This window comes from Mustela lutreola, chromosome 9, assembly GCF_030435805.1.
Source record: "Mustela lutreola isolate mMusLut2 chromosome 9, mMusLut2.pri, whole genome shotgun sequence".
Classification (NCBI taxonomy): domain Eukaryota; kingdom Metazoa; phylum Chordata; class Mammalia; order Carnivora; family Mustelidae; genus Mustela; species Mustela lutreola.
Window position 1 is genome coordinate 114,430,617 of NC_081298.1, and position 26,135 is coordinate 114,456,751.

Genomic DNA, 26,135 nt, shown 5'->3' on the forward strand with positions numbered 1-26,135 from the left:
TAAGAATGTCCTAGACAAACTTGATTCTAATTTCCACAGTGTGCTGTAAATGAGAATCAGAAAATAAAGCGTTGAATAAGAGTACTTTCATGCATAGTACAAAATAGCCACATCAAAAACGCACCTTAATGTGAAGGAAATATCCTCTGGTGCCATTTGGTTTATAAAATGCAGTGTTAATTAGATTAATAATGAATGTGTATCGTCTGTCCTTATGAATCCCATGCATGCAATATCTTTTTTTAATGGAAGATTATAAAATAATTTTTTGAACTGAAGTTCAGAACAAGAGAGGTGAAAAATCTATGAATAAATTACTTTCTGATTTTATTTTGAAAGGATATAGAAGAATATGTACCAGACTATTAACAATGGTGACCCATGTGAAGAAGACTGAGATTGGGACAGGGAATGGGAAATGATAAAGGGGAACTTCCATTTTTTTATTTTGATCATTTGAACTTTGTAATAGCAAAGATATATTTAAGTATCACTTGTCTGATTTTAAAATATTTTAAAAGGGGGGCACCTGGGTGGCTCAGTTAAAATATTTTAAAAGGATAAAATATTGAGTGAAAAGTATTTAAATGTTATTTAAAATGTAATGTATTTCAGGTAAAGCTATGAAAAAATGGGTTGAATCCATCACTAAAATAATCCAAAGGAAAAAAATTGCAAGAGACAATGGACCAGGTCATAATATTACATTTCAGAGTTCACCTCCCACGGTTGAGTGGCATATAAGCAGGCCTGGGCACATAGAGACTTTTGACCTGCTCACCTTACACCCAATAGAAATTGCTCGACAACTCACTTTACTTGAATCAGATCTATATAGGTATGTAATTTTACATTCAAGCTGAAAAATCATTTCAAAGGAATTAATTTTTTAAATGAAATACTGGTATTTGCCTTATAGGGATGTGATAAGACATAAATGAGCTGGTACATGAAGTGTGTAGTAATACAGCCTTGATCCACAGAAGGTCTCCCCTTCCTTCACTCCCTGATCTGCCCACTCTGCCTGGAGTTGCAGCTTCTGTCTGTCTGTAGTCACTCCTCGCTGGCAAAGCTGACTGCAGATCCTGGCTTTACCAATCACTGGCTTGGTATCCTTGGGCAACTTTAGCCTTTCTGTTTAATTAACTTTTATCACTCTCTGTCCCTTAGCTTCCTCGGGATTAAAATGGGGCTAATAATAGTACCTATAACAGGCTGTTGTGAGAGTGAAAATCGTCAGTATATATATAGAGTGCTTAGCACATTGCCCAAAGCAAGGTCGGGCTCAATAAGTTAGCTGTTGCCCTTGTATTTGTGAACTGAAGTCATGGCCAGTCATAGCCCTTTTTAGTTTTTCTACGTTGACATAACTACCGTCTCAGTCCATTTCTCATTTTAAATGGAGACTATTTAGAAGTTAGAATTGCAAACAAGCTTTTGTAATAACTAAATGAAAAGAACTAAATTTATAGATCTCCATCCACTCCAAAGATCCTCACTATTCCCAAAGACTAATGTAAGAATCTATTTATTTCATTTATTTACCAAGACTTTTCTGTGATAGGGTTTTCCCTGCTCCTTTAGAGGGGGGGAAAAAAAAAAGATTTATGAATTGCAGTGATTACTGTATCTTCAACGAACTGATTATTTAAACCATTATTTAAAAGAACCATCCCGAATTACATTGTCACCCTAATTCATTAAATAATATTTATAAGTGCTGGGAAAGATACTATGAAAAAAAATCCCAATGTGGCCAAAAGCAAAATGTTATTATAAAGTGATTAAGTACACAGGTACATGCGTAAAAATATTTTTTAATCTATAGAAAAATACCCATAATTGTAAACTTTTGTTATACCTTGTTTTCATAAACCTTTCTGTTGGAGTTAAAAGAAGGCTTAGATAGGAGTTTAGTTTTATTTACCTCATTTACTTAATAAAACAGCATCCTAGCGGGAAAAGTATCATGTAGAATTATGTCTTGATTTTAGAGCTGTACAACCATCAGAATTAGTTGGAAGTGTGTGGACTAAAGAAGACAAAGAAATTAATTCTCCTAATCTCCTAAAAATGATCCGGCATACCACGAATCTCACTCTGTGGTTTGAGAAGTAAGTATCACCAACATTCTTACATTTCGTAGCAGTCAGCTATTATGATTTTAAATGCAGTTCTATTTGAATACATCTCAAGTTCTTTTTTTGTTCCTCTGTTCCTCCTTTCTTTTGCACTGAGTGGCTAGTTTTCTAATGTAGCATTTTTATTTCATTAATGATTTTTTGAGGGTTTGTTTAGTGAACACTTGAAAGTTTACCATCTACATCTTATCGGAATTGCTTGAGATTTATACTAGCTTAATTCCAGGGATAGATAGAAATGTTCCTCCTATATAGCTGTATTCCCTGTCTCCCTTTTTTGTGTTATTATCATAATATGTATTCCACATAATAATGATGCAGAGCTAATAATTTATTGTAACAGTTGTTGCTTTGCCATTTGTTATTACTTTCTTAGCCCATTATACTTTGCTCTCACCCACAGCCTCTGTGTAGTTATTGGCAATATATTACATATATATATATCTTACACGTCCAACATTACATTATGTACACATTATTTTATACAGTTGGTTTTTAAATCAGTTAAGAGAAGCCATAAGAACAAGATATGCACTTAAAATGTCTTACATAATCATAGATTAACTGCTATCGGGCTCTTTGTTTCTGTGGATTTGTGCTACTATCTGGGGTTCCTTGCTGTCAGCCCAGAGAACCTCCTGTAGTATTTCTCTGACGGTGGGTTTGCTAGCAACAGACTCTGTTTTTGTTTATCTGGGAAAATCTTTATTTTGCCTTCATCTTTGAACAATAGCTTTATCTTCAAGTTAACTGATTATTTCTTCTGCCACTTCAAATGTTCTATTAAGCCCCTTAAGTAAGTTTTTTATTTTAACTGTTGTATTTTTGAATTTCAGAGTTTCTGTTTGGTTCCTTTTATCATTGCTGTGTCTTTTATGATACTCTGTGCTGCACATTGTCATCCTATCTTTTTGTACTTTTTAAATCACACTTTCTTTAATTCTGTGAACATATTCATAATCACTACTTTGAAATCTTTTCCTGTTAAATCTGTGTCCTTCTCACAGGCTGTTACTGTTCCCTGCCTTTTTTTTTCCCCCAAGAATGTGTCATACAGTAGTTCCCCTATATCCATGGAGGATTTGTTCCAAGGCCCCCGGTGGATGCCTGAAACCATGGATAGTACTGAACCCTACATACACTATGTCTTTTTCCTCTACATACATACCTATGATAAAATTTAATTTATAAATTAAGCACGATAAGAAATTAACAATAACAACATAGAACATTTATAACAATATAACAAAAGTATGTGAATGTGGTTTCTCTCTCTCAAAATATCTTCCTGTACTGTACTCACCCTTTTTGTGATGCTGTGAGATGGTAAAATGCCTGCCCGAGGAGACGAAGTGATGTGACTGCCCAGACAGCGTGGCCTGGCCTCGGGCTACTCACGACCTTCTCACCGTACCTCAAAAGAATGATCATCTGTGGGCCTGTGGGCTTCCTTCATTGTTCTCCAGAGCACCCTTAGGTTGCAAGAGCCAAGAGAGTAGAAGCTGTTTGAGCCTGCCCTCTCGAGCTCAGGATGATGGCAAGCTTCTCTGAAACATTCCTGCTCTAACAGCCGAATGTGGGGTTTGCGGGTGGTGTGTGAGGTCCTTTTTGCTCACCTCTGCTGGCATGGAACCGCGGCCTCAGGAACCAGTGTGCCCCATTCCCGTGAAAGCCTAGGTTCCAGGTCAGAGATCTGCAGAAGAAGGGAGTCCCCACTCCTCAGCGGCGCGCCGCAGGGATTTAGCCTCAGCCGCAGGGCAGCTGGGGACTGGATGAGAACCGTGGAAGTCGTGTTCCTCCAGAGAAGAAACGGCTCCCGCTGGGAGCTAGGTGGGAAGGGAGGCCTGAGTGCTCGGCGGCGGCGCTGTCTGGAGCAGACTCTTGCCCTCTGCCGCCAGCGGTTCTCTGAGAGGAAGGAGGGAGCGGGCTTGGTTCAAATGCCAGAAACTCTAGCCCTTCTCACTGAATTTTTGTAGATTTTCCTAAAGAGATGTTTCTTCATTTGCCATCTGCCCTTAGGACCATTTCTAGAGACTTTAAATGTTGGGGGGGGCGGGTATTTATATTATGTTTGTATTTTTATACATGTATAACTTGAGGAGTGGGTGAGCAGCGCTGCTTACATTGTGATACCCGCAATCCAGCGTCTCAGGGCAGTTTCACAGTTGGCGCCACCGAGTGGCATTTTATACACTGGCCATATTTTTTTTCTGAGTAAATATAGTGAAATTAGTTGACTCATATTTTATAAGGGTGATGTGAGGTTCCCACAGATCATACTGGAATTATCAGAACAAGAGGCCAGTGACATAGGTAATGACTAGAATCTAAGCTGGGATGTGGACAAAGACTTGAAAGCAGTTCCTAAAGAGAAGTAAACATTCCAAGTCACTTGTGTTATTTTATGTTATTATCTCTTAGCCTCTAAAAAGTAAAACTTGGGGGGCACCTGGGTGGCTCAGTCATTAAAGCGTCTGACTCTTGATTCTGGCAGTCATAATCTCAGGGTCATGAGATGGAGCCCCACGTCGGGCTCCGTGCTCAGCTGGAAGTCCACTTGGGATTCTCTGTCTCCCTTTGCCGAGGGAACCCCCAGCCCCTGCTTTCTTGCTCCCTCTAAAATTAAAAAAAAAAAATCTTAAAAAAAAAAGTAAAACTTTAGAATTTTCCCTCTAAATGTTACTTCCTGATTTCTTCATTATCAGATTAAATAATTATACTTCAGGATGCAGAAGACCTTTTCTATCATAAATAACGTTTATGTCCGTAAGGAGGAAACAACTGATAAGAGAGACTGTTTTCATCTCTGTTCTATTTTTTTAAAGATGACTGAAAAGGCGGCCTTTTCCTACACTTTTTCCTTTTTCTTTTTTTTTATAATTGTTGTAAGAGCACTTAACATGAGAGGTACCCTCTTAACAGATTTTCTCAATGTGTAATACAGTATTGTTCATTTATAGGCATAATGTACAGTGGATCTCTAGAAGTTATTCATCTTGCATAACTGAAATTTTATACGTGCTACTTGGCAACTCCCTATTTTCCCCTTCCCGTAGCTCCTGGCAATCAGCATTCTATGCTTCCATAATTTTGACTATTTTAGATTCCTCATACGTGTAGATTCATACAGTGTTGGTCTTTCTGTGACTGGCTTATTCCACTTAGAATAATGTCTTCAGTGTTCATCGGTGTGGTCACAGATTGCAGGATTTTCTTTTTAAGGCTGAGTAATATTCTATCCTGTGTTTATACCACATTTTCTTTATCCATTCATCCGTAGATGGGCATTTAGAATTGTTTCCACATCATGGCTATCGTGACCAAACACTGTAACGAACATGGAACGCTAATATCTGTTTGAGACCCTGACTTCAGTACGTTTGAATAAATAACCAAAAGTGGAATTGTTGGACCGATCATATGATAGCTCTTTTTTTAATTTTCATGAACATCCATACTGTTTTCCATATAGCTATACCAGTTTGCATTCCCCTCACCAGCATATACAAGGGTTCCAATTCTGGCCTTTCCAGTTGAGAAGTTCTTGTTCGTTTGCTACAATGGTTCTTAGCCATGCATGTACATTAGAATTGGAGTCACCTATGGATGAATTACCCCAGACTTACTTGGTTTTTACAAAAACTCCACAGGTCATCTCAGTCTGTATATCTACATAATATCAACTGAAATAGTTAAATAAAAGATGTAAATATATTTGTACCTTTTTAAATGTCCAGCTAACTAGTTAGCCAGTGTATGACATATTTCTAGAGATCCAGCTGCTTTAAACATGTAAACATGTTATGTTTAATTTGATAGCAAGACAAATTCATTTTGATAGTTTTACAATAGTTTTTTTCTTGGTGGCAGGTTACTTTCATTGGACAATAATGTAATTTTCACCTTTACATTTTAAAAAATGTTCAATATTGATTTATATTTATTTTTCTATTTATGTATTCTGGTCTTTTCTTAGATTATAAGTTGTTTAATTATTATCAAAAACCAAGTTTAAAATGCCCTTGTCTTTCCTGGTGATTAGTAAATTTAAAAATTCTCTCAAATATTAGTAAATGCTCACTGAGGAATTTTCTCTTCTTGAGCATAGTATGCTTCCTTTTTTAGCTATTTACTGGAATTTACATACCTTCCAAGGATTCTTGGTATTTAAATGTAAAATGTTTTTGACTTTTCTTCCTTAGTAATTTTAAAAATTTCATTCTTAATTATGGTAAAATACTTTAATTGACTTTCTAACATTTCAGTGCTTTTTTAAAGAGCTGCTCCTAGAAATGTAGCTAATTATTTCTGTATATCAAAGAAAGAATCAATCACTAAAATCTTGCAGTTAGATGAACAGGAGGCACAGAATTCTGGAGCTCCAGAATCAGTTCCCCTAGACCAAGCATATACATTCAGCAAGACATTAGGCTCATCAGTTAATTCTAATAGAGTAGGAAAGTTAGGGACTGTTTCTGCTGTGTCAGTGTGAAAACAGTGAAGAGCAGGATGCCTGGCTGAAGGCACCGTCTCATCATCCAGTCTCCTGCTAGTTACCCAGCCTCCTGAATATCCACGCTGTGTTGTTCCTCTGTAACCATGCCCCCCACCCGACATTGTTTTATTTACTAAATTTCTTGAATCAGAGCACTGTTGGGAAAAGTACAAATTTAATGCATTTTTTTTGTCTTTGATTCCCAGATGTATTGTAGAAACTGAAAACTTAGAAGAAAGAGTAGCTGTGGTGAGTCGAATCATTGAGATTCTACAAGTCTTTCAAGAGCTGAACAACTTCAATGGTGTCCTTGAGGTTGTCAGTGCTATGAACTCCTCACCTGTTTACAGACTAGATCACACATTTGAGGTAGGTTTGTATAGGCGTTTTTTAAATGAAGGGTCAGAATTTTAATAGTTGTGGTCTTCAGTTCTTAAGTGCCTCATCTGTCTTTTGAGTAACACTTTAAAAGATAAAATTGTCTAAATTTTGTATTGAATTGGTTGCATTTTATAAATTAGGCATTCTCGTTAAAATGTATTCACAGGTCCTAGGCTAGGTTAGAAGATGAAAAACATTTTAGCACTTTATGTAACATATAATTAAATGCTCTTTTAATTGTAAGGAATTGCAAGATAAACTAGATTTCTCTCACACACAAAGACACACACACACATGTACACCGCCCCCCATAAGTTTGTTCTAGGATCGATGGGGACCGTGTCTTTGAAACAGTTACTATCATTTCTTAGAATCAAACCGGTACTGTTGTGTTTGGGCTACTCTTAGCCTGGCATTTTGGGGGAAAACCTGTGATTCCTTTTGTAAACTTATGCTTCCTAAATATTGTTTTTTTCATTGTAGCAAATACCAAGTCGCCAAAAGAAAATCTTAGAAGAAGCTCATGAATTAAGTGAAGATCACTATAAGAAATATTTGGCAAAACTCAGGTCTATTAATCCACCATGTGTGCCTTTCTTTGGTGAGCATTTCTTGAATTTTTATTGTGTTTCTGGATAAAACAAGACATGTATTTCATTAAATGACTGAATATACGTATATGTAATATACCAGCAGGAAATACTTCTTTAGTAAATAATTAGCACCTGCATCACCATAGAATTTCACTCTATTAAGAGGACTTTTGACGATCATGCCCAATATATACATTCCATTTATTTCCATCTTGGGCAGCCATTTGATATCATATAATGCTCATTTGTGCTTTTATATTCATAGGAATATTTTCTGTTGAATCTTAATAAATGAAACACTCTATAGAAGAGATACGGCCATACTCGTTTATATTTATAATCCTCTTTCTTGTAAATAGTTTCGCATAGCTAAAAGTCATAGAGTGTGTGCATCTTTGAGCCCACATCTTTTGCACATCAAAACTTTGCCCTTTTTTCTTGCCCTTCTGCGCCAGAGGAAGGAAGTACCCTTTCCTTCCTTTTAAGACTGAGGCATCTACCATCTAAACCTTCACCCTTCGTGTAGGCGCCTCTATCCGACTCCGTCACCGGATTCGCTGTATTTCATAGCTTCGGTATCTTTCACAACTGGTTTCTATTCTCTGTTTTTATATATGCTCTGATGGTTCTTCCTCTGAATGCTTACAAATATTATGCTCTCTATTACATGTATTATGGTTTAGGTTTTTTAGTTCCTGGTATATTTACATCTAGCCTTTTCTTCCTCTACAGCTATATATTTTCCACAAAGCTTTAAGTTATACTGCACATAATTTTTATGTCTTACCTCTTGTGTTATATGTTACCTCCTGAAATTTTTTCATTTAACATATACTTTCCCATAGCTTTTGTTCAGGCTTTACAACCAACCACTTTTGTATTTCCTTCTCATCTTTTTTACTATGCACATTGTATATAGCCATAATTATATGACATGTACACATTATTATCTCTTTAACTCATTATAGCTTAAATACATTGTCGTGTTTTATCAGCCTACATAATGTCATTTGTAATGGCTACATAATATTCCATAAAGTTGGTATGACAGTTTATTTAACTGTTGCTCTATGATTAGGTAGAAAGTTTCTAGCATTTTTGCTTTCCTAAATAATGTTATAATTGATATCTTCATATTAATGCCTTTTGTCTGTATTTGAGAATATTTTTTTTAACTAGATAACCAATCTAGCCAGATATTTTATATCTAGCTGGGAATTTCTCAAGTCAAAACTTCATCAGTCTGCCTTTTTTATTTTTATTTTTGGATATACAGTATTTAAAATTCTATAATCTGTCCATCTTTCCCATTAGGATTTCTGTTGTTTCTAACCTTAGAAAATTCTTCCAGGCTAGTAATTTAATATTAGAGCCATATTTTCTTCTGGCTTTACAATTACATTTAACTCTTTAATCAAAGTCTCTTTTAGATATCATATGAAACCTTCAAACTTATTTCTCCATCAAATTATTTGTTGACCCATGTTTATCGAGTAATTTTCCTTATGCCCATTAATATATGGTCCCTCTTTCTTTAATAAATACTGTTTCCCATTAACTTCTTATACTGGTGCCCCAGTTTTTAATGACTGGCACTTTATAATCTGTGATTCTCAACAAGGAGCAATTTTTGCCCCCCAGGGAACACTTAGCTCTGTCTGGAGACACTTTTTGTTATACATGGAAGGTGCTAGCGGCTTCTAGTGGGTAGAAGGCAGGAATGTTGCTAACATCCCACAGTGCACAGGACAGCCCCTGACAACAAAGAATTATCCAGTCCAAAAGGTCAGTAATGCCCAAGGTTTAGAAACGTTGCTTTATAGTGTTTTCATATATGACAAAGTTGATTCTTCAATGCTGCTTCAGTATTTTCTTTGCCAATTTTGTCTCTGAACTTCATAATGGGGAAGGGTGATAATTCCTCAAAATACAATTAGAACAGTCTATCAGGTAATTTGGAAGGAACATTTATGATACTTAACTTTCTCCTAAGTACTTTTGGTTGTGAATGTTATTCATTTTTTAATAATCAGTTACCCTTAAATCTAAGAATTTTTAATTTCCTTAAATTTTCTAAATATTTAATCATGTCTCTTCCTTTGATCCTATTTCTGTGTTAGGCTTTAGGACATTGATTATACCTTCCCAAACAAAGATTAGACAATAATGATAAAAATAGGTAGTTCTAATTTCCGTTTTAGTGGGAATAGGTGTAATCCTGCTATTTGCTTGATTAGATGCTTTTTATTATGTTAAAGTTTCTTTGTAGTTATCTTCTGTGTTTTTGTTAGCAAATACATTTACTTTCATAATGGTTTGCCATCTTAGCAGGGAAAAAATAATTGTTCTTGCTTGGCAGATTAAAATTATAGATTTACTAATCCAGGACTTTCCTATTTACTAATATTAAACCTTATTTATTCATAATAGATTGATCTTTTAAGTGTACAAATGAATTCTGTTCATTTTCATTTTATTTAGGATTTTTATATCCATCTACATAAACGAGATTGGTCTGAGATTTTTCTTTGTGCTATGTTTATCAGCTTTTGTTATTTTAGTTATATTTACTTTGTAACATGAGTTCAGTAGCTTTTCATCTTATTCTGTTCTGAATATCATGAAATGATCTAGCCTTTAAACTCTGAAAGAGGAAGAGAAAATCCATCTGGGCCTGCAGTCTTTTGTAGGATGTAATTCTTTAGCAACATTTTCATTTCTTCCTTAATTTTTTTCTATTTCTGCTTTCTGCTACACACTTGTCTCCTTTCATTATTTTAAAAATAGTAATCAGTTATATCTACCAAAACATTATTTTTTAAATTGTCCTATTTGTAATATATCTTTCCCATTTCTATTTTTATTTGTTTTACTTTGCTTTTCACTTCAAAAAGATAAAATCTTTTTTTTTCTTTTTAAGATTTTATTAGTTTATTTGACAGAGAGAGAGAGAGATCACAAGTAGGCAGAAAGGCAGGCAGAGGGGGAGGGGGAAGCAGTCTCCCTGCTGCGCAGAGAGCCTGATGTGGGGCTCGATCCCAGGACCCTGAGATCATGACCTGAGCTGAAGGCAGAGACAACCCATCGAGCCACCCAGGTGCCCCCAAAAAGATAAAATCTTAAACAATAATTACTCTCTTCTTTTGTTTTCTATATCATGTATTACTTCTTATCATTTTTTTCCTGGGAACTTTTTGTTCCCCACCTATGTTCTTGGCAAAACTATTGAGTTCATTTATTTTCTCTTTCTGGTAGAACTTTTTTCTTTCTTTTTTTTTTTTTTTTAAATTATAAGAATACAGATTGAGGGGCACCTGGGTTACTCAGTTGGTTAAGCATCTGCCTTGGGCTCAGGTCATGATCCCAGGATCCTGGGTTCGAGTCATGTGTTGGGCTTCCTGCTCAGTGGGGAGCCTGCTTCTCCCTCTTCCCTTCTCATGCTTTTTCTACTTCTCTCTCTCCCTCTTTCCCTCCCACTCTCTCTCTCAAGTAAATCAATAAAATCTTTTTTTAAAAAAAGGTACAGGGCGCCTGGGTGGCTCAGTGTGCTTAAAGCCTCTGCTTTCCACTCAGGTCATGATCCCAGGGTCCTGGGATCGAGCCTCGCATCAGGCTCTCTGCTCAGCAGGAGCCTGCTTTCTCCTCTCTCTCTCTCTGCCTGCCTCTCTGCCTACTTGTGATCTCTGTCAAATAAATAAATAAAATCTTTTTTAAAAAATTAAAAAATAAAAAAAAAATTTTTTAATTTTAAAAAGGTACAGATTCAGTCAGATTTAATTTTTAAAATTGGATATATCTTACATAAGATCTAGTAAGCTAGAAGTGTAGATCGTGCCCTATGTGGGCATTACAGAAGACACACAGACCTTCCACAGTTCCAAGAGGAACGAGTGTAAAGACAATTTGATAAGGAGTTAAGGAACAATTTTAAAATAGTTTACAAAAAGAGAATCAAGAAGCAGATGTATTAAAGTCAATGTATTTGAAGTGTGGTGACTATGGTGTGAGTTCATACAAGGGAGCCTTGGAAAGACCCGGGTCAACCTGATACTCAACTTCATGCAGACTGTACACAAGTATTTCTTGACTACCTCTCAAGTATCAGGGACTGGGTCAGGTGCTTAGAAAAAGCGAAAACTACATAGTCCCTCCATGTATTTACTGAGCTTCTGGTCACACTACTTGTGATGGGCACCACTTGTGAGAGGTGAAAAGAAACTTGAGGGCCTATTCATCCAACTCCCTGTGTGGCCCCTGCTATCCCGTCACCCTGATTGATGAGCACTGATTCACACAAACTGAACTCACTAAAGTACCCTCTCACAGACTTACGAACTTACATAACTGATCTTCATAATATGTTGTTACGTGAAAAAAAAGTTTCAGACCTCTAGAGTACGATTGCATTGTGTTTTAAGGTCGGCCGTGTGATCTGGTGAGTGAACACAAGCCTGTAGCTAGTGTGCTAGGCTCAGACCTAGCCACCCGCCAGCCTTCCTACCCATTTGTGCTTATCTTCCTGGTTATTGAGCCTTTTCTGTTTCAAGGTCAGTTCTCCTACCTCTAAGAAGATCTTGTTCCCCAGTTCCTGGGGTTAGCCACACAGTTTTTCATGGTTCTGACCAGAGGGTAGAGCCAAATGTCCTCGCTGCTGCTTAATTCTGTCTCATCTATATGTGTAGCTTGCAGAAACTCCTTCCAGATTCTTATCCTTAATTCTGGGGGCTGGTTTTTTGGATTTTTTTCCCCCTCTCTATGGGAGGGTCAGGAATAGTATCTGATACTTTTACTTCCTCTGTCACCTTGCCAGAGTTCTAATGCAGGGCGTTTGCTGGCACTACACCATTTACAGAATAAAAGTCAGGCAACTTCTCCTTCTGAACTTTTCCCAGACTGAGAATGTATCTCAGTTTTTCTCCATATACCAAAGTGGTATATATATATATCTATATATATCTATATATATATATATATATATATATATACACACACACACACACACACACACACACACACACATATATATATCACTATCTCTAGATATATATATATAGGCAAACTAACATTTCCTCTAAGGTAGAAGGACATAGATTCTTCCTTCAGCCAAGCCTCACCCAAGTCTGCAACATTGGCTTTGCTCTTTCCTGTCATACAGCTCTATAGTTCCGTGTCCTGCTTCTGTTTCTTGTCAGTCTGCTTCCTCTCTACTCTTGTTTCCTGCTGTTTTAGGATTGACTCTTATGTCTCTTGCATCCTGAGCTGTTCTTCAAATGCTTTCTCTTCTATTCTGAAATAATCCACTGAGCCACCCAGGCGCCCCTGTGCTGCTTTTTATTCATTCAGAAACAGTGTTGAATGCCTCTACATACCAAGCCCAGGGCTAGGTGTCAAGAATCAAGAGACAAAACACAGTCTTCCCCTCAATAAGCTCTCTTCAAAGAACAGAAAAATAAATTAGATGTAGTAAATGTAATATTGCATCACAGAAATGTATCAACTGAAGTATGAACCCAGAACCTTGAACAGCCACTTTTTCCCTAGAAAGGCTGGAAAAGGCATCAGCACCATGTGAAACCTTACCCCACTTCATTATTTATGGTCTAGTGCTCTGCTTTCCCTCTCCCCAGACAGCTGTCACCAGAGCAGGGTATGTAAAAGGATCTATTGAAAAAAATTAACCTTCAACAGGGTATGATATTCAGGTCTATTTATACATTTGTACTACATTTTTTACTCAAACTATATATATATATATAGAGAGAGAGAGGATCCATGCTTAAACATTTTTTTTTACTGGTCATGTATGATCAACAAAATTTGGATACCACCTCTTTGATCATTTGTTTTCCTTTTAATTAGCCATTAATATGTCATAAAGTAACTTCCAGATTCTGTCCTGAGCGCTCCCAAAATGCTACTTGTAAGCATGTTCACAGCTTCATTCAAGTATACTTTCAACAGCTCCCACCTCCCCTAACTGATGACCCCCGTGTTCCCAGGGGCCATCTTGTACCACCACCCAGTTCACCAGCCGGGCACAGAGCAGAGGCCGCCTTCCCACCCGCCCCGTCCCTGCCCTGCCCACTTCAGTTAACCCGTTGTGCAGCCTGCCCCTTAAATACGCGTACACTTCCCTCTGTCCCTGGAGACCCTCAGACAGCCATCAACAGCTCACCAGGACCCACGTTCATCCTAACTGCTCGACCTGCTTCTAATCTGCACTCCTTCTAACCCATTTGGCTTCATAGTACAGCCAGAGTAATCCTTCTAGAATGCAGAGATGCTAATAATCTCCTGTGAATAAAAATTAAGCTCTTTTTTAAAAAGGCTCTTCATGATCCAATCCAGCTGCTGCTACCCACAAACCCTTCACAGTTGGGCCATCAGTGTGTGACCGGTATGGAAAGTTGACTCCAGGCTGCCCTGAAATATGCGTACTATATGGATATGTGTGTCCGACTGAACACTGAGCTGAGTGCATCTTGCGACAGAGTGTAGCGGAGCATAGAACTGGCTGCAAGTAAAAGAGCCGAGTGACAGGCAGATGTGGACGATGAAAAGCCTGTGCATATGAGAACACATGGAACATCTGTCCTACAAATGCAAATCAAGGGTAGCCTAGGTGCTAAGAGCGAGCCAACAAATACAGTTAAAAACTGGATACTTTTTAGAACCAAACAGGCATTGATGTCTATCATGTTTCATTATTGCTGACTTGTTCACTGAGCTTCAATCATTTAATCTTTTCAAGAAGGTAGCCAGATATTGTAGCATTTGAAAATAGGCCTCTATCACAAAAGCCTTCAGAACCACTGAAGTGTGATTAGAACAAAAGTGCTTGTTCTGTTCCTTCTGCTCCTTCTCCTCCTACAGTGCACAGCCTGTAGCAGTCGGGGGTGAGGACTCCTAAGCCCTTGCCTGTCTCTGTCTTCATAACCTGCATGCGCCTCCCCCAGACCCCACACCAGACCCGTCCGCTCCGGCCGTACGGTGCAGCGTGCTGTCTCTGACAGTGCCTCCCAGGCTTCGTCACAAACCAGTGCCTTCAGACACGCTGCCACTCTGCTTACAGTGTCCCTCCATCTCACTCAATTAAACTGCACCTCGTTTTTGAGATTTACTGTAAACATCACTTCATCTGTGATGTTTTTTCTGTTCCCACCAACCCAAAGCAGAGTCAGGCATGCCTTTGTGCCCGCCTAGCATCTTTCGCACGACCACTAATATAGTACTTACCCAACTGTACTGTAGCCCGCGTTCAAAGCTCTGAGCTCCTTGAGACCCGGGACTGTGCGTGTCGTTCATCTTTGTATCTGCAGTACGTAATGCAGTGCTGGGCGTGTAGAAGAGACTCAGTGCTTGTGTACTGGGGGAGTGAACTCAGATCTTCAGACACACCCTCTCTTTCCCCAAAGCATCACAGTCAGTACTTTAGGGGAAAAGGCAGAAGCTTAAGAGAATAGGCCAAGACTAGCAATAATGGCATCAACAATCACAACCACAACTAATTAAGCATTTACTTTGTCAGGCCCTATTCTAAGCATATACATAAACTTACTTCTCAAAGCAACCCTGCTATCGTCATTTTACAGATGAGAAAACCAAGGCAGAGAGAAGCTAAGCAACTTGCACAAGACCACACAAGTAGAAAGCAGCAGTCGGCTCCAGGACCTTTATGCTAAAACAGAAAGGAACTAAGGTGCTCCTGGCACCAGAGGGCCTTGTAAAGAATGAAAGTGCCTGTTGTTTGGGTCCTTCTCCTCCTCCTCCTGTGCACAACTTACAGTGATGTGGAAACAGGAGCTCAGTTATGAGATTAATTCTAGAAGTCCTGAAGACTAGAACAGACATAAATTACATGCAGTACTGTGTTCAATAGGCTTGTAGATCCTTCCACATTCCCACGAAACCCTATCCAAACAGTACTATGTCTGAATTACAAATCCTAACAGCCCTTGAGTAAGCAGAAAATATGATCCCTTAATTTAACATTTTCCCCTCTGGCCAGAAATGTAGGTTATTAAGTGATGGGTTATACTCAAAGTTCCTATAACAGGACAGTGACTTATGTCAAATACCATATGGTTTTAGAGATATGGAAAATTGAGTTATTCCTCCTGATAAAGCCGTTAAATTTTGTTAAACTTGGTCTCCCTTTTTCTCCTGTATTTATTATACTTAAGTGCTACAGAAGAATTTTATACTTATAAAAATATCCCTCTCGATATTTAGTTAGCTGGTTTCTCATTGAATGGAAATCTGTGTCTTAAATCTTTGGTTATGGTGATTGAGATAGTACAATGTAATATGCCTACGATTACTGACAAAGAAAAAGAACTAGCTGGTTCCTTTTTTATCCTTAAAATAATTTTATTATATCTTCTAGGAATTTATCTAACTAATATCTTGAAAACAGAAGAAGGCAACCCTGAGGTCCTAAAAAGGCATGGAAAAGAGCTTATAAACTTTAGCAAAAGGAGGAAAGTAGCAGAAATAACAGGAGAGATCCAGCAGTACCAAAATCAGCCTTATTGTTTACGAGTAGAATCAGATATCAAAGTAAGTTGAATTACTTGAGGATGCATCTTTCCAATTAAGTTGATAAACTGGCTGATGAAATGCAGGTTTATTTCATAGAGGAGATAAAGGAAAATAAAGCTAAAAATAACTCAAAATTTCTTATACTGTTAAATGTTTTCTTAAGTTACTTTTGTGAATTTCAAACTGCATTTTAAATACTTGATATTAATAACTGTTTATTTCTTTGCATTTATTTTAGAGGTTCTTTGAAAATTTGAATCCAATGGGAAATAGCATGGAAAAAGAATTTACAGATTATCTTTTCAACAAATCCCTAGAAATAGAACCACGAAACCCTAAGCCTCTTCCAAGATTTGTAAGCATTCACATTTCTGTTTTTTTCATATTTATATATTTTTGCAGTTATCTGTGTCTGGTGATGTCATCACTACATGTGTTACGCAGATTAGTTTTCCATGAGGGCATTCAGAGATGAAGTGTACATGTGATGGATAAAAGTAATGAATGAATGCTTATTAAGCATGTTCAGGAATATCCCACTTGACTGCAAATAAGTGAGCATTATTAGTAATCTTAAAAAATCCTGATAGATGAAGAAATTGGCAAATATGTTTTTTTTAAACAAAAATATTGAGATATAAGGGCAGGGAATTTGATTAATTTATACTAAATCACTTATAATAAACATATGCATTTATGACTTTTTTCTAAAGTAATGACTTATGAGAACTTTTAACCATGAATCATTAGCCATAAAAATAAGTTTGGTTAAAGATACTTTTGGTGGGAAAGTAAAGTTTCCATTGTTTCTTAGTGCCTGGCCAGTTTTACATATAGTATCATCACCACACTGCTCTGAATATAATCTGTCTTCTTCACAAGAAAGTAAAAAAAATCAAGAAGTAAATATAAATGGCTTCCTTAGTAACCAAGATAAATTTCAAAGTCTCTGTAAACTAAAGGTTATGCAATTAACTCCCAGGAAAATTTCTCAAGGCCTAAAATGGTTTTTTAAAGGATGGATTAAAAACAGCAAATTAGACATAGCTATATAGTCTTGCTCCAAAGAGGCTTGCTAATAGCACTAAGAAAATTTCACAAAACTAACATACACGCACACAGATGAAAACTGAAGCAATTTAATGCATTTGTAAATAGCTCAAATGATTCCAACATCACAGTATTACAGCATCATAAGGTATCATAGTTCATAATAATGATCCTGGCTTTTCCAGCAAGGTTAAGTTAGTTCAACAAGTTCTGTTTAAAAAGCCAGAGAAATCTACAGCATATCTTAGAAATATTTCCATTCAAAAATATTAAGATAACAAATATAAAAATAAATTTTTAGGACTAAAACTCAGCTATTTTAAAAAAATTCATTGCCTAACATTTTAGACAGCCAAGGCTTTATGGAAATGGGATGTTAATATTTTAACTTGGACACTTTGATTTTAATCATTATATAACTTATTTAATAGTGGTTTATGGTTTTCCTAGATATTAGTTGAGTTTTACCCAGACATATAGAGAAAAACTTTCCTTTTTGTTATGGTGTTGTAAATACTGTGTTTCTTTTATTATGTCTGCAGCCAAAAAAATATAGCTATCCCCTAAAATCTCCTGGTGTTCGTCCATCAAACCCAAGACCAGGTACCATGAGACATCCCACACCTCTGCAGCAGGAGCCAAGGAAAATTAGTTACAGTAGGATCCCTGAAAGTGAAACAGAAAGTACAGCATCTGCACCAAATTCTCCAAGAACACCGTTAACACCTCCTCCTGCGTCTGGTGCTTCTAGTACCACCGATGTTTGCAGCGTTTTTGATTCCGATCATTCGAGCCCTTTTCATTCAAGTAGGTGCTAATATTCTAAGTGCTTTAAAGTAATTGGTAGTATTATATGTGCTATAGGTGGAAAGAATCTGTATAACTTTCTTATTTTTTGTAAATTTGTAGACAAATACCATTTCAAAAGATATTATAAAAATATAAAGCAAATTGTAAACCCCAGCAACTTGAAATTCTAAAAAACCTATTGGAATAGTGTTCTTTAAATTTACTATACTTTACCAGAAGGTCTGGTGACAAAATTGGTAATTGAAACTTGATTTGAGCACTTGTTTTCAACTGGTGAATTTAACATGCGTTCCTCATATCTAGAAGAAACAAAGATAACTCCTAAAATCTGCAAGAATTTTCAGTCCAGTTCTTTAAATGCTGCCTCCAAAAATATTATATTTGAATACTACTCAGTACATCCTTCTCTTTCCACCAAACTCTGTGGGTTTCAAATTTTCCAGCAAGTATCCAGTTTAAACTCCTACTTAACCCTTTCTCAGTCTACACCATCTGGCAGCTACCACAGCACTGCTAATACACTGTCTGTGCTTTCGAGCCCAGCCATACAGATCTGACAGACTGCATACTGTTGCTCCTTCCTTTCTTATTTCTGGATCAGTGCTGTCTAGTAGAAATACAATGTGAGCCACGTGTGTACTTTAAGTGTTCTATAGCCACATTTAAACAAGCAAAAAGAATTAAGTGAAATTAATTTTAATAATATATTTTATTTAACTTAGTGTGTTAAGCTGCAGTATTATCACTGCAACATGAACTCAAAGATAAGAATTTATTGAGCTATTTTACATTCTCCTTTTTGTTCTAAATCATCAAAATCCAGTATGCATTTCACACTTACAGCACATCTCAACTCAGACTAGACACATTCATGTGCTTGTTAATCCACATACAGCTTGTGACTTCAAAACACTACAGCTCAGCTCCAGCCCTTGGAAGAGGCTGTGTTTGATATGTAGGTCACCCTGCTTCCACTCCTCTTCTAGTCAATACCACGTGGAGCTTTAGAGCTCTAAGAGCAAATGGTCTCTTTCTGTTTGCTCAGTACTAAATCAAAACTTGAATCCTATCACCTTTACCCTCCTCAGCCACTTCCACATGCTCTTCTCATTGGCTGTCTCAGCTCATGTACAGATCAGGTACTACACTGGTACCTGACAGAGCAGAACCCAGTCCTGAGAGACAGCATGCTGTTATTGGGGGGAAGGAGGTCGAGAAGCAGGTGACCGAGGAGTTAGGAATCCGATGTGGGATCTCAGTCTGCTAGTGAGCTTTCCGATTTTAGATAAAAGACTTTCTGTGCCTTGGGAATCCAGCTATAATTTTAAGGTTTCTTCCAATTCAGAGGCTATACCTTTTTAACAAAAATCAACTTAAAAGTATTCTTCTGAGATTTGGTCCAGAATCCTATTTATTTATTCCTGTGTTGTATTAATACATTCCTAGTTAGCCAGCAGTTTGTCCTGTCTTTTTACAACCTAAAGTGTGTTTGAACTACTATATCTTGGCTTTATTTGGCTACTGGGCATTATGGAGTCACGTTATATACATACTAAGCTACTCAGGTATTTTTGGTAAGTTCAGACAAACACCAGGTTAAAAAAACTCCCATTTATTTTCCCCAATTCATAAACCCTCTCAAGTTAAGTAATAAAACCAGCACTTTTTGCTGTATACCCAACCCAAAATCATTATTAATTCTGTTTGCAGGATTTTTTTTTCTTAGTGCAGATAGCTGTGGTCTATAGTATAAAGATAAAAAAAAAAAAAAAAAAAAAAAAAGGTTCCCACATAAATAAATTATTGAAATCATGTGAAAGCTATTAATTGCAGATTCTACTTCTCTCAGTTTAAAAAGTAGCTAAAAATGGAAGCGGTAGGAAAAATGGGAGGTAAGCACATTAACATTCCCTGCTAGTGCTGAATCTTTAAAGCAGTTAGTCATAGAGGGAAGAAGGAATCATTCACGAATGCAGTGCTCTGTCCTATGTGGCAAGGGAATAGTATTCAACAGCTGGAAGGTGAAGAAACCACTGTTCCAGGAGTTAGGCTTTATAAGCTTAGCTTGGAGAGTTTTCTCAATTTCACTTTCTTTGTGTTAAAGAAAATTCCTGCTACCATTCCCTTTGCTCTTAGTAAAAACTGAAAATGACTGGTTTTGAAATCCAAGAAGCCAACATAATATGAAACCATCTGTATGCTCAGTCCCTTACTTAAAACTTACCCATGGCCTTCGTGTAGCCAAGGTTGTGCTGTACTGATGACCCCACTTCTGCTCAACAGACCTGCTAGGACTTTGGGGGTTGCCGGAGCTCCCGGCTTGCCCACTGTGTTGCTCCCACAGAGAGAATTCCTGCATCCTCAGGGCCTGTCAGGAAAGAGCTGCTGTGCCTACATTCTTAGGTCATCTGGACATATTCTATTCAGTACAAACCAGCAGAAAGTTCCATTGCCTAAGTTTTTCAAAAGGCGAAGTTTGATTAGAATTTTTGATGGGTTTTAATAGTGCTTTTTTTGCTTCTTACATTTTTGTCTTGAAAAATAATTTACTTTAAAACCATAATTAATCAGCCAGTATCTAGTGCCTGTCTCTCTCTTTGTCAAGCACTTACACATCACATCTTCTCTGGTAAAGCTCATAATCTTTCTGAGAGGTGAAAAATAATCGTCATACAAAGAAAATCATAGTTAACTGCTTTAACCATTGCTAATGCCATGATTTTCTTTGTACTATGTTTATTTTCACTCTCAGTAAGATTGCAGGCTTTACCAGAGAAGATACATAGGGCTCAGCAAAATGCTAAATGAGTGGGGAAGACCCAGTCCTGTGGAAGTTTACACAAAGGGGACCATAGGATGGGCACGAGTGGGCATGGGAAGCTTTGTGGTGAGGACAGAGAGGGAAGGAAACTGGCCCCTCCCTACGCAGGACCCTCCCCCTCAGAGCCCTGCCTTATATTGGCCTGGTCAGCTCCACCTTTGCGGTGGTGAGGACAGACACCCATCTCCCTGCTGGTGTGTTTCTGCTGCCATCACAAGGTGGAGAGGAGGAAGACCTGCTCTAGGTGCCTGTTCGAAGCCCGCCTGGTCATGAAAGGGAGCCGGAGGTCCCACCTGGCCTTGTGCTGCTGATGGGCTTCAGCTCTAGCCCTCAGGAGAGGAAGCTCTGACCACAGAAGAGGTATTCCAGGCATTTCAAGCTGGAATGTAAGGCTTTTCTTCACAGAAGATTGTTGTGGGCACTTAGTTTCTAATCTCAGATACATTTGCATTTAACAGGCTTTTGTGACTTTAAGAAGTTATTGGTGATTTATAGAATTTTTTCCTATAGGAAGAGCTTGCTCCTATTTTCAAGAAGGACCCAGTTATAAACTGAAAAGTATCTTCAACAGGGTTTTAATCTTGACTGTACAGTATGATCTCCTGGGACTCTTAAAAAACAACCTATATCCCCAGCCTGCACTTAAATTAGACTGGTTTGGGCACTAAGAAATCAGTATTTTTTTTTTTTTTTTTAAAGCTTTCCAAAGGCATTGAAATGTATAGCCAAGTTTGAGAACCACTGACCTTTTATCTGGGATTTATTTTATTTTTTTTTTTTTAAGATTTAATTTATTTATTTGACAGAGAGAAATCACAAGTAGATGGAGAGGCAGGCAGAGAGAGAGAGAGAGAGGGAAGCAGGCTCCCTGCCGAGCAGAGAGCCCGATGCGGGACTCGATCCTAGGACCCTGAGATCATGACCCGAGCCGAAGGCAGTGGCTTAACCCACTGAGCCACCCAGGCGCCCCTTATCTGGGATTTAAATCTAACAATTAATACTACTTTTTTAATTAATTTGGCTTCATTCCTAAGTCATTATCAGTAAATTTGTGCAGTACCTAGCTAGTATAGAATTTCTAGTATATAGTTTTTTGTTTTTTTAATTTATTTGACAGAGATCACAAGTAGGCAGAGAGGCAGGCAGAGAGACAGGAAGGAAAGCAGGCTCCCTGCTGAACAGAGAGCCCGATGCGGGGCTCAATCCTAGGACCCTGGGATCATGACCTGAGCCGAAAGCAGAGGCTTTAACCCACTGAGCCACCTAGGCGCCCCTCTAGTATATAGTTTTAATTAAAGCATGAATAATTCTAAAGTAGGTTTTTTTTTTTTTTTTTCTTTAGCATTTTCTAGACAGGGAGACCAAGAAATTCATTGAAAATGACAAATCAGAAAAGTGCCCATTAACTTACCAAACACAGAAACCTAAATCTGTGCCATACACATATATATAAATATGAGCGAAGCCAAGTCTGTGAATAGGCAGGTGTGTATACATAGGTATCATAATACTTTCTAAAAGCCTACAGTTTGTAGCAGTCATAAGGTTTGTGTTTTTGTTTTATTCCCATCTTGTACTAAGTATACTACCATGCTCTTGAGGCTTACCTCCTGGGAGGTATATTTGTTTCCTTTCCAAGAAAAGTGGAAAAAAATACTAAAGTGGGTAAACGCTACAGGTAAATATACCCCTTTCATCCTTGTTCCATCATAGGCGCCTAATAAATAGTGGAGCAAATCATTGACAGAGCAACAGCTTCATTTACAATCAAAGAGTATAAAAATTAATCATACTCTTCTGAGAGATAACTTAGTACAATTAGCTGGATTGCTACCCTGGGTAACTATGGCCTCCACATAAATATCCGTGCATAAGGAGAGGGGGTTAACGGGATACGTTGCTAGAAATTGGGGCTCTGTGGGAAATAAACCCACCATATCTATATAAATAGCAATCACATTAATAGTCTTGCCACTGAACCTGGAACATAAAATTATCCTTGTTCAAGGCAGTCCAAATTGTTTGAGTGATGGTCTGTTGTACAAAAAGAGAGAGAAAAGAACTGAATTTTTAAAAAATCAGCTCAGACGAGTGCTACAGGAATCGTTTTTGTCTTTGGATATTACAGGTTCAGTATGTTGGTAATAGGAGGCAGTGTCACATCGATGATTATGTTTGGAGTCAGTACAGATCACTTGGCCTCTTGTCTCACTTTTCTACTTTAGTGCTCTTGGGGCTTTGGCTTTTATGGTTTTCAACTCTTTTTTTTTTTTTTTTTAAGAAGCATTAATGTTGTTGAAATTAAACATTCTAAATTTGTCAGTGAGTTTCCTGTGTAAAATGTGCCTAAGCACCAAATATTTATTGATTTTTTTAAATGTTCAAGAATATAGAAGGGCTATATCACTTCCAAGCTTGTTTTGTAATATCCAGAGCTGTAACTATTTTGCAATGAAACTATACACTGCAAGAACATTTTCAAAAATATATAATAATATTAGTAAAAAATTCCCTTTTATTTTTCAATTGACATAACATAAATTCATTATTTAGTACATTTGAGTTTTCAAAATAACCTTTAGTAAATGACATATTTCTGTATGTCCAGCTGAATTTTTTTTTGCTTAAATTGGGTTTATACATTTTTTAAAAGTCTTCCACTAACAGAGCATATTTTAGTTTTCGCATGAATGCTTTCATTTACTTGCTTTGACATCAGGTAATGAATCTAAAAGGAATCTTCAAAATTCCCAATATAATGTTAGCTCAGTTTAATTCTTTATTTTTCTCAAAAGTAAGAAGTCATGAGCTTTTACTAAAGACTATTGTACCATTCTTTACAATTAGAATGACAAAAATGACATTTTGATCATAAATGCATTTTTACAGATGAGTTGAATTTATCAATGAAAGAAAAAAAAATCCACTCTTTCTTGTTTCCTTTCACAGGCAGCGATACCGTCTTTATCCAAGTTTCACTGCCCCATGGCCCAAGTTAGTATATTTGGTTTAAGACTCCTAATTCTTGCTTTGGCTTTAAAAATCAAACCAAGTGTAACCTTCCCTGCTAAAACTCCTTTTGGGTCTGGCAGCCTTGGGGCCTTGCTTGCAGTATCAGAAGTGAGGGCTTCACTTGTGTGCTATCTTCTGATCATAAATGATTTGCTTCAACTTAGATACTTTTCATGCTTTTTGTAAAACCTGTTTTCTCTTGTAAAAGAACATTTTTATATGGGCGACTTCCACATTTAACCATTTCACTTTTCCAACTATAGAGTTCTAAATATATTTTAACCCCCATCTTTAAAACAAACAAACAGCAAGAGCATGCATGCGCGGATGGGAATGCTGGCAGCTACCGCAGTGTCAGTCACAACGTGCACTTAGCCTGGCGACGGCACAGACTCTGGGCAAATGACTATTACTTGACGTTAGAAGAACTACCTTATCATTGTAACTCCTTAAATTATACAGCCTAAATATTCATCACTGTTAAGCAAAATAAAGTTCCACTGTAGACATTTGCTTTTATTTTTAAAGTCAACTAACAATTCACCAAATGATTTCATAAGTTTTCAGCTAACTAGTGGTTTTGCTGTCCTTCATACCAATGATTTCAAAATATATACAATGGAAAACATTAGTTATAAGTGAAATTAATTTACTTTATATTTATAGTCTCTTAAGAAAAAAGGTAGGTCAAAATGATCAAAATAATACCAGTACACAAAGTACTAAGTTCTATATTTTAAGTTTTAACTGACAAAATAAAAGCTGTCGATGCTTAAAGGAAAACAAGAACCTGCCATGTATAGTCCTGACTGATCATTTATATATTTTTTCATATCTTCTTTATACTGTTCACAAACTAACAACTTACATAAATGTTGTCTTTCAGAATGTAATGACTTTATGCCTATATTATGCCCTCATCATCATAAATGTCTGGAGGATAAGTTCTAATCAGAAGCTTTACTTACCTTTGTTGTGCTGGTTCCTCAGCTTATTCTTAAATCAGGTTCACTAGATTCTAGTGTAATTTCTGTTTTTATCAGGGCTGCCTCCGTCATCTTAAATAGCTCCATCACAGTTAAAATTTCTCAGATTAGAGTACGATGAACCTGATTTTACTCACCCACCAAGGAGAGCCAGCTTATACCTAAGCAAAGTGTGGAGAGACACTCCCCCAACCCACATGAGCTCTCTCCTTGGCTTGCTTTGAGAGAATCCCTGGGGAGAGCAGTTAGGATCAGAAACGAATCCCAAAGACCATCTAGTAAAGGCAGGGAAACTCTATACTAATAAAATCAAAGAAAGTAAATGAGCCCATTACAAAATTACCAGTCCAGAAGTTTGTAGTAGTTTGCTGTTTCTCCCAGATATCTGAGAATCCTACCCAAATAAAAAATTCCAATAATAGATTAACAGTGGGAATGTTATTTTGTTCAAGAAGCAAAATAACAGAATATCTTAGGCAATTTTTTTTTTCTGAAAATCTTGCTGAGAAATTTCTGCATGCTTTTATAGTAGTTTGCTTTAATAAAGGAAATACTATTGTGTATTGGTCTATTAAACTGCTTTTGATAATTCTGTACATTTCTTTTAATATAAGCAGTTTCAACTAAGCTTTTCAGGATTAAGAGATGAAATAAAATTCGTGTGAACTTTTAAATAATGTAACATCCCACAGGATCTGCTTCAGTATCATCTATAAGTTTAACCAAGGGCACTGATGAGGTGCCCGTCCCCCCTCCTGTTCCTCCACGAAGACGGCCGGAATCTGCCCCTGCCGAATCTTCGCCATCTAAGGTAAGTAGAGAGCCCTGTTACCTGGACACTGGAGTCATTATGGTTACATGACAATCATGCCCCCGTGTCTGGTTTAGTTCCCACAGGATTAGCTTGAGCTTAATAGAGTCTAGACGAGGGCCAGATACAGATTTACCCTAAGTAGTGTGTTTATTTCCTTTCTTCTGAATGCAGTATTTTTTTTTTATGTTTTCAAAACGCTTATAAATCTTAATTATGGGTAATGTCAAGAAAAAAACAGTTTTAATCTGTAAAGAATAATGTCTCAAGCAGAGACTATAAAGAGAGAAAGAAGCGAAGAGGTGTGAAACTTCATATTGAAGCACTATGTTAAGTGAAAATTAAACATTACCTATCTGAGCCCCTTATCATAAATCTGACATGCTATTAAATGGGATTTGCATGACAGTTCTGGGTTGGAAGAGACCTTAAAGGCTTATTATAGCCATTTTTTGCACTTGTTTAAGCTTCTTTCTTTGTTAGCCATTAACCTG

General features: G+C 37.2%; 2 protein-coding genes across 4 annotated transcripts in view; one reads left to right on the plus strand and one right to left on the minus strand.

The window, feature by feature from the left end:
- Nucleotides 1–26,135, plus strand: part of SOS1 (SOS Ras/Rac guanine nucleotide exchange factor 1) — a 145,492-nt gene that overhangs the window by 114,017 nt on the left and 5,340 nt on the right. Inside the window, exons 14-22 of one of the 2 annotated variants that reach the window (XM_059188529.1) lie at nucleotides 616–838; nucleotides 1,995–2,114; nucleotides 6,843–7,005; nucleotides 7,501–7,618; nucleotides 15,997–16,169; nucleotides 16,390–16,506; nucleotides 17,744–18,008; nucleotides 23,782–23,826; nucleotides 25,523–25,641. In XM_059188529.1, the coding sequence (XP_059044512.1) occupies nucleotides 616–838; nucleotides 1,995–2,114; nucleotides 6,843–7,005; nucleotides 7,501–7,618; nucleotides 15,997–16,169; nucleotides 16,390–16,506; nucleotides 17,744–18,008; nucleotides 23,782–23,826; nucleotides 25,523–25,641 (1,343 nt within the window). The remainder of the gene's footprint in view (nucleotides 1–615; nucleotides 839–1,994; nucleotides 2,115–6,842; nucleotides 7,006–7,500; nucleotides 7,619–15,996; nucleotides 16,170–16,389; nucleotides 16,507–17,743; nucleotides 18,009–23,781; nucleotides 23,827–25,522; nucleotides 25,642–26,135) is intronic. The other variant, XM_059188530.1, reaches the window with a different exon arrangement.
- The window catches only part of ARHGEF33 (Rho guanine nucleotide exchange factor 33), a 129,569-nt gene that overhangs the window by 11,284 nt on the left and 92,150 nt on the right, over nucleotides 1–26,135 (minus strand). The window lies entirely within an intron of this gene.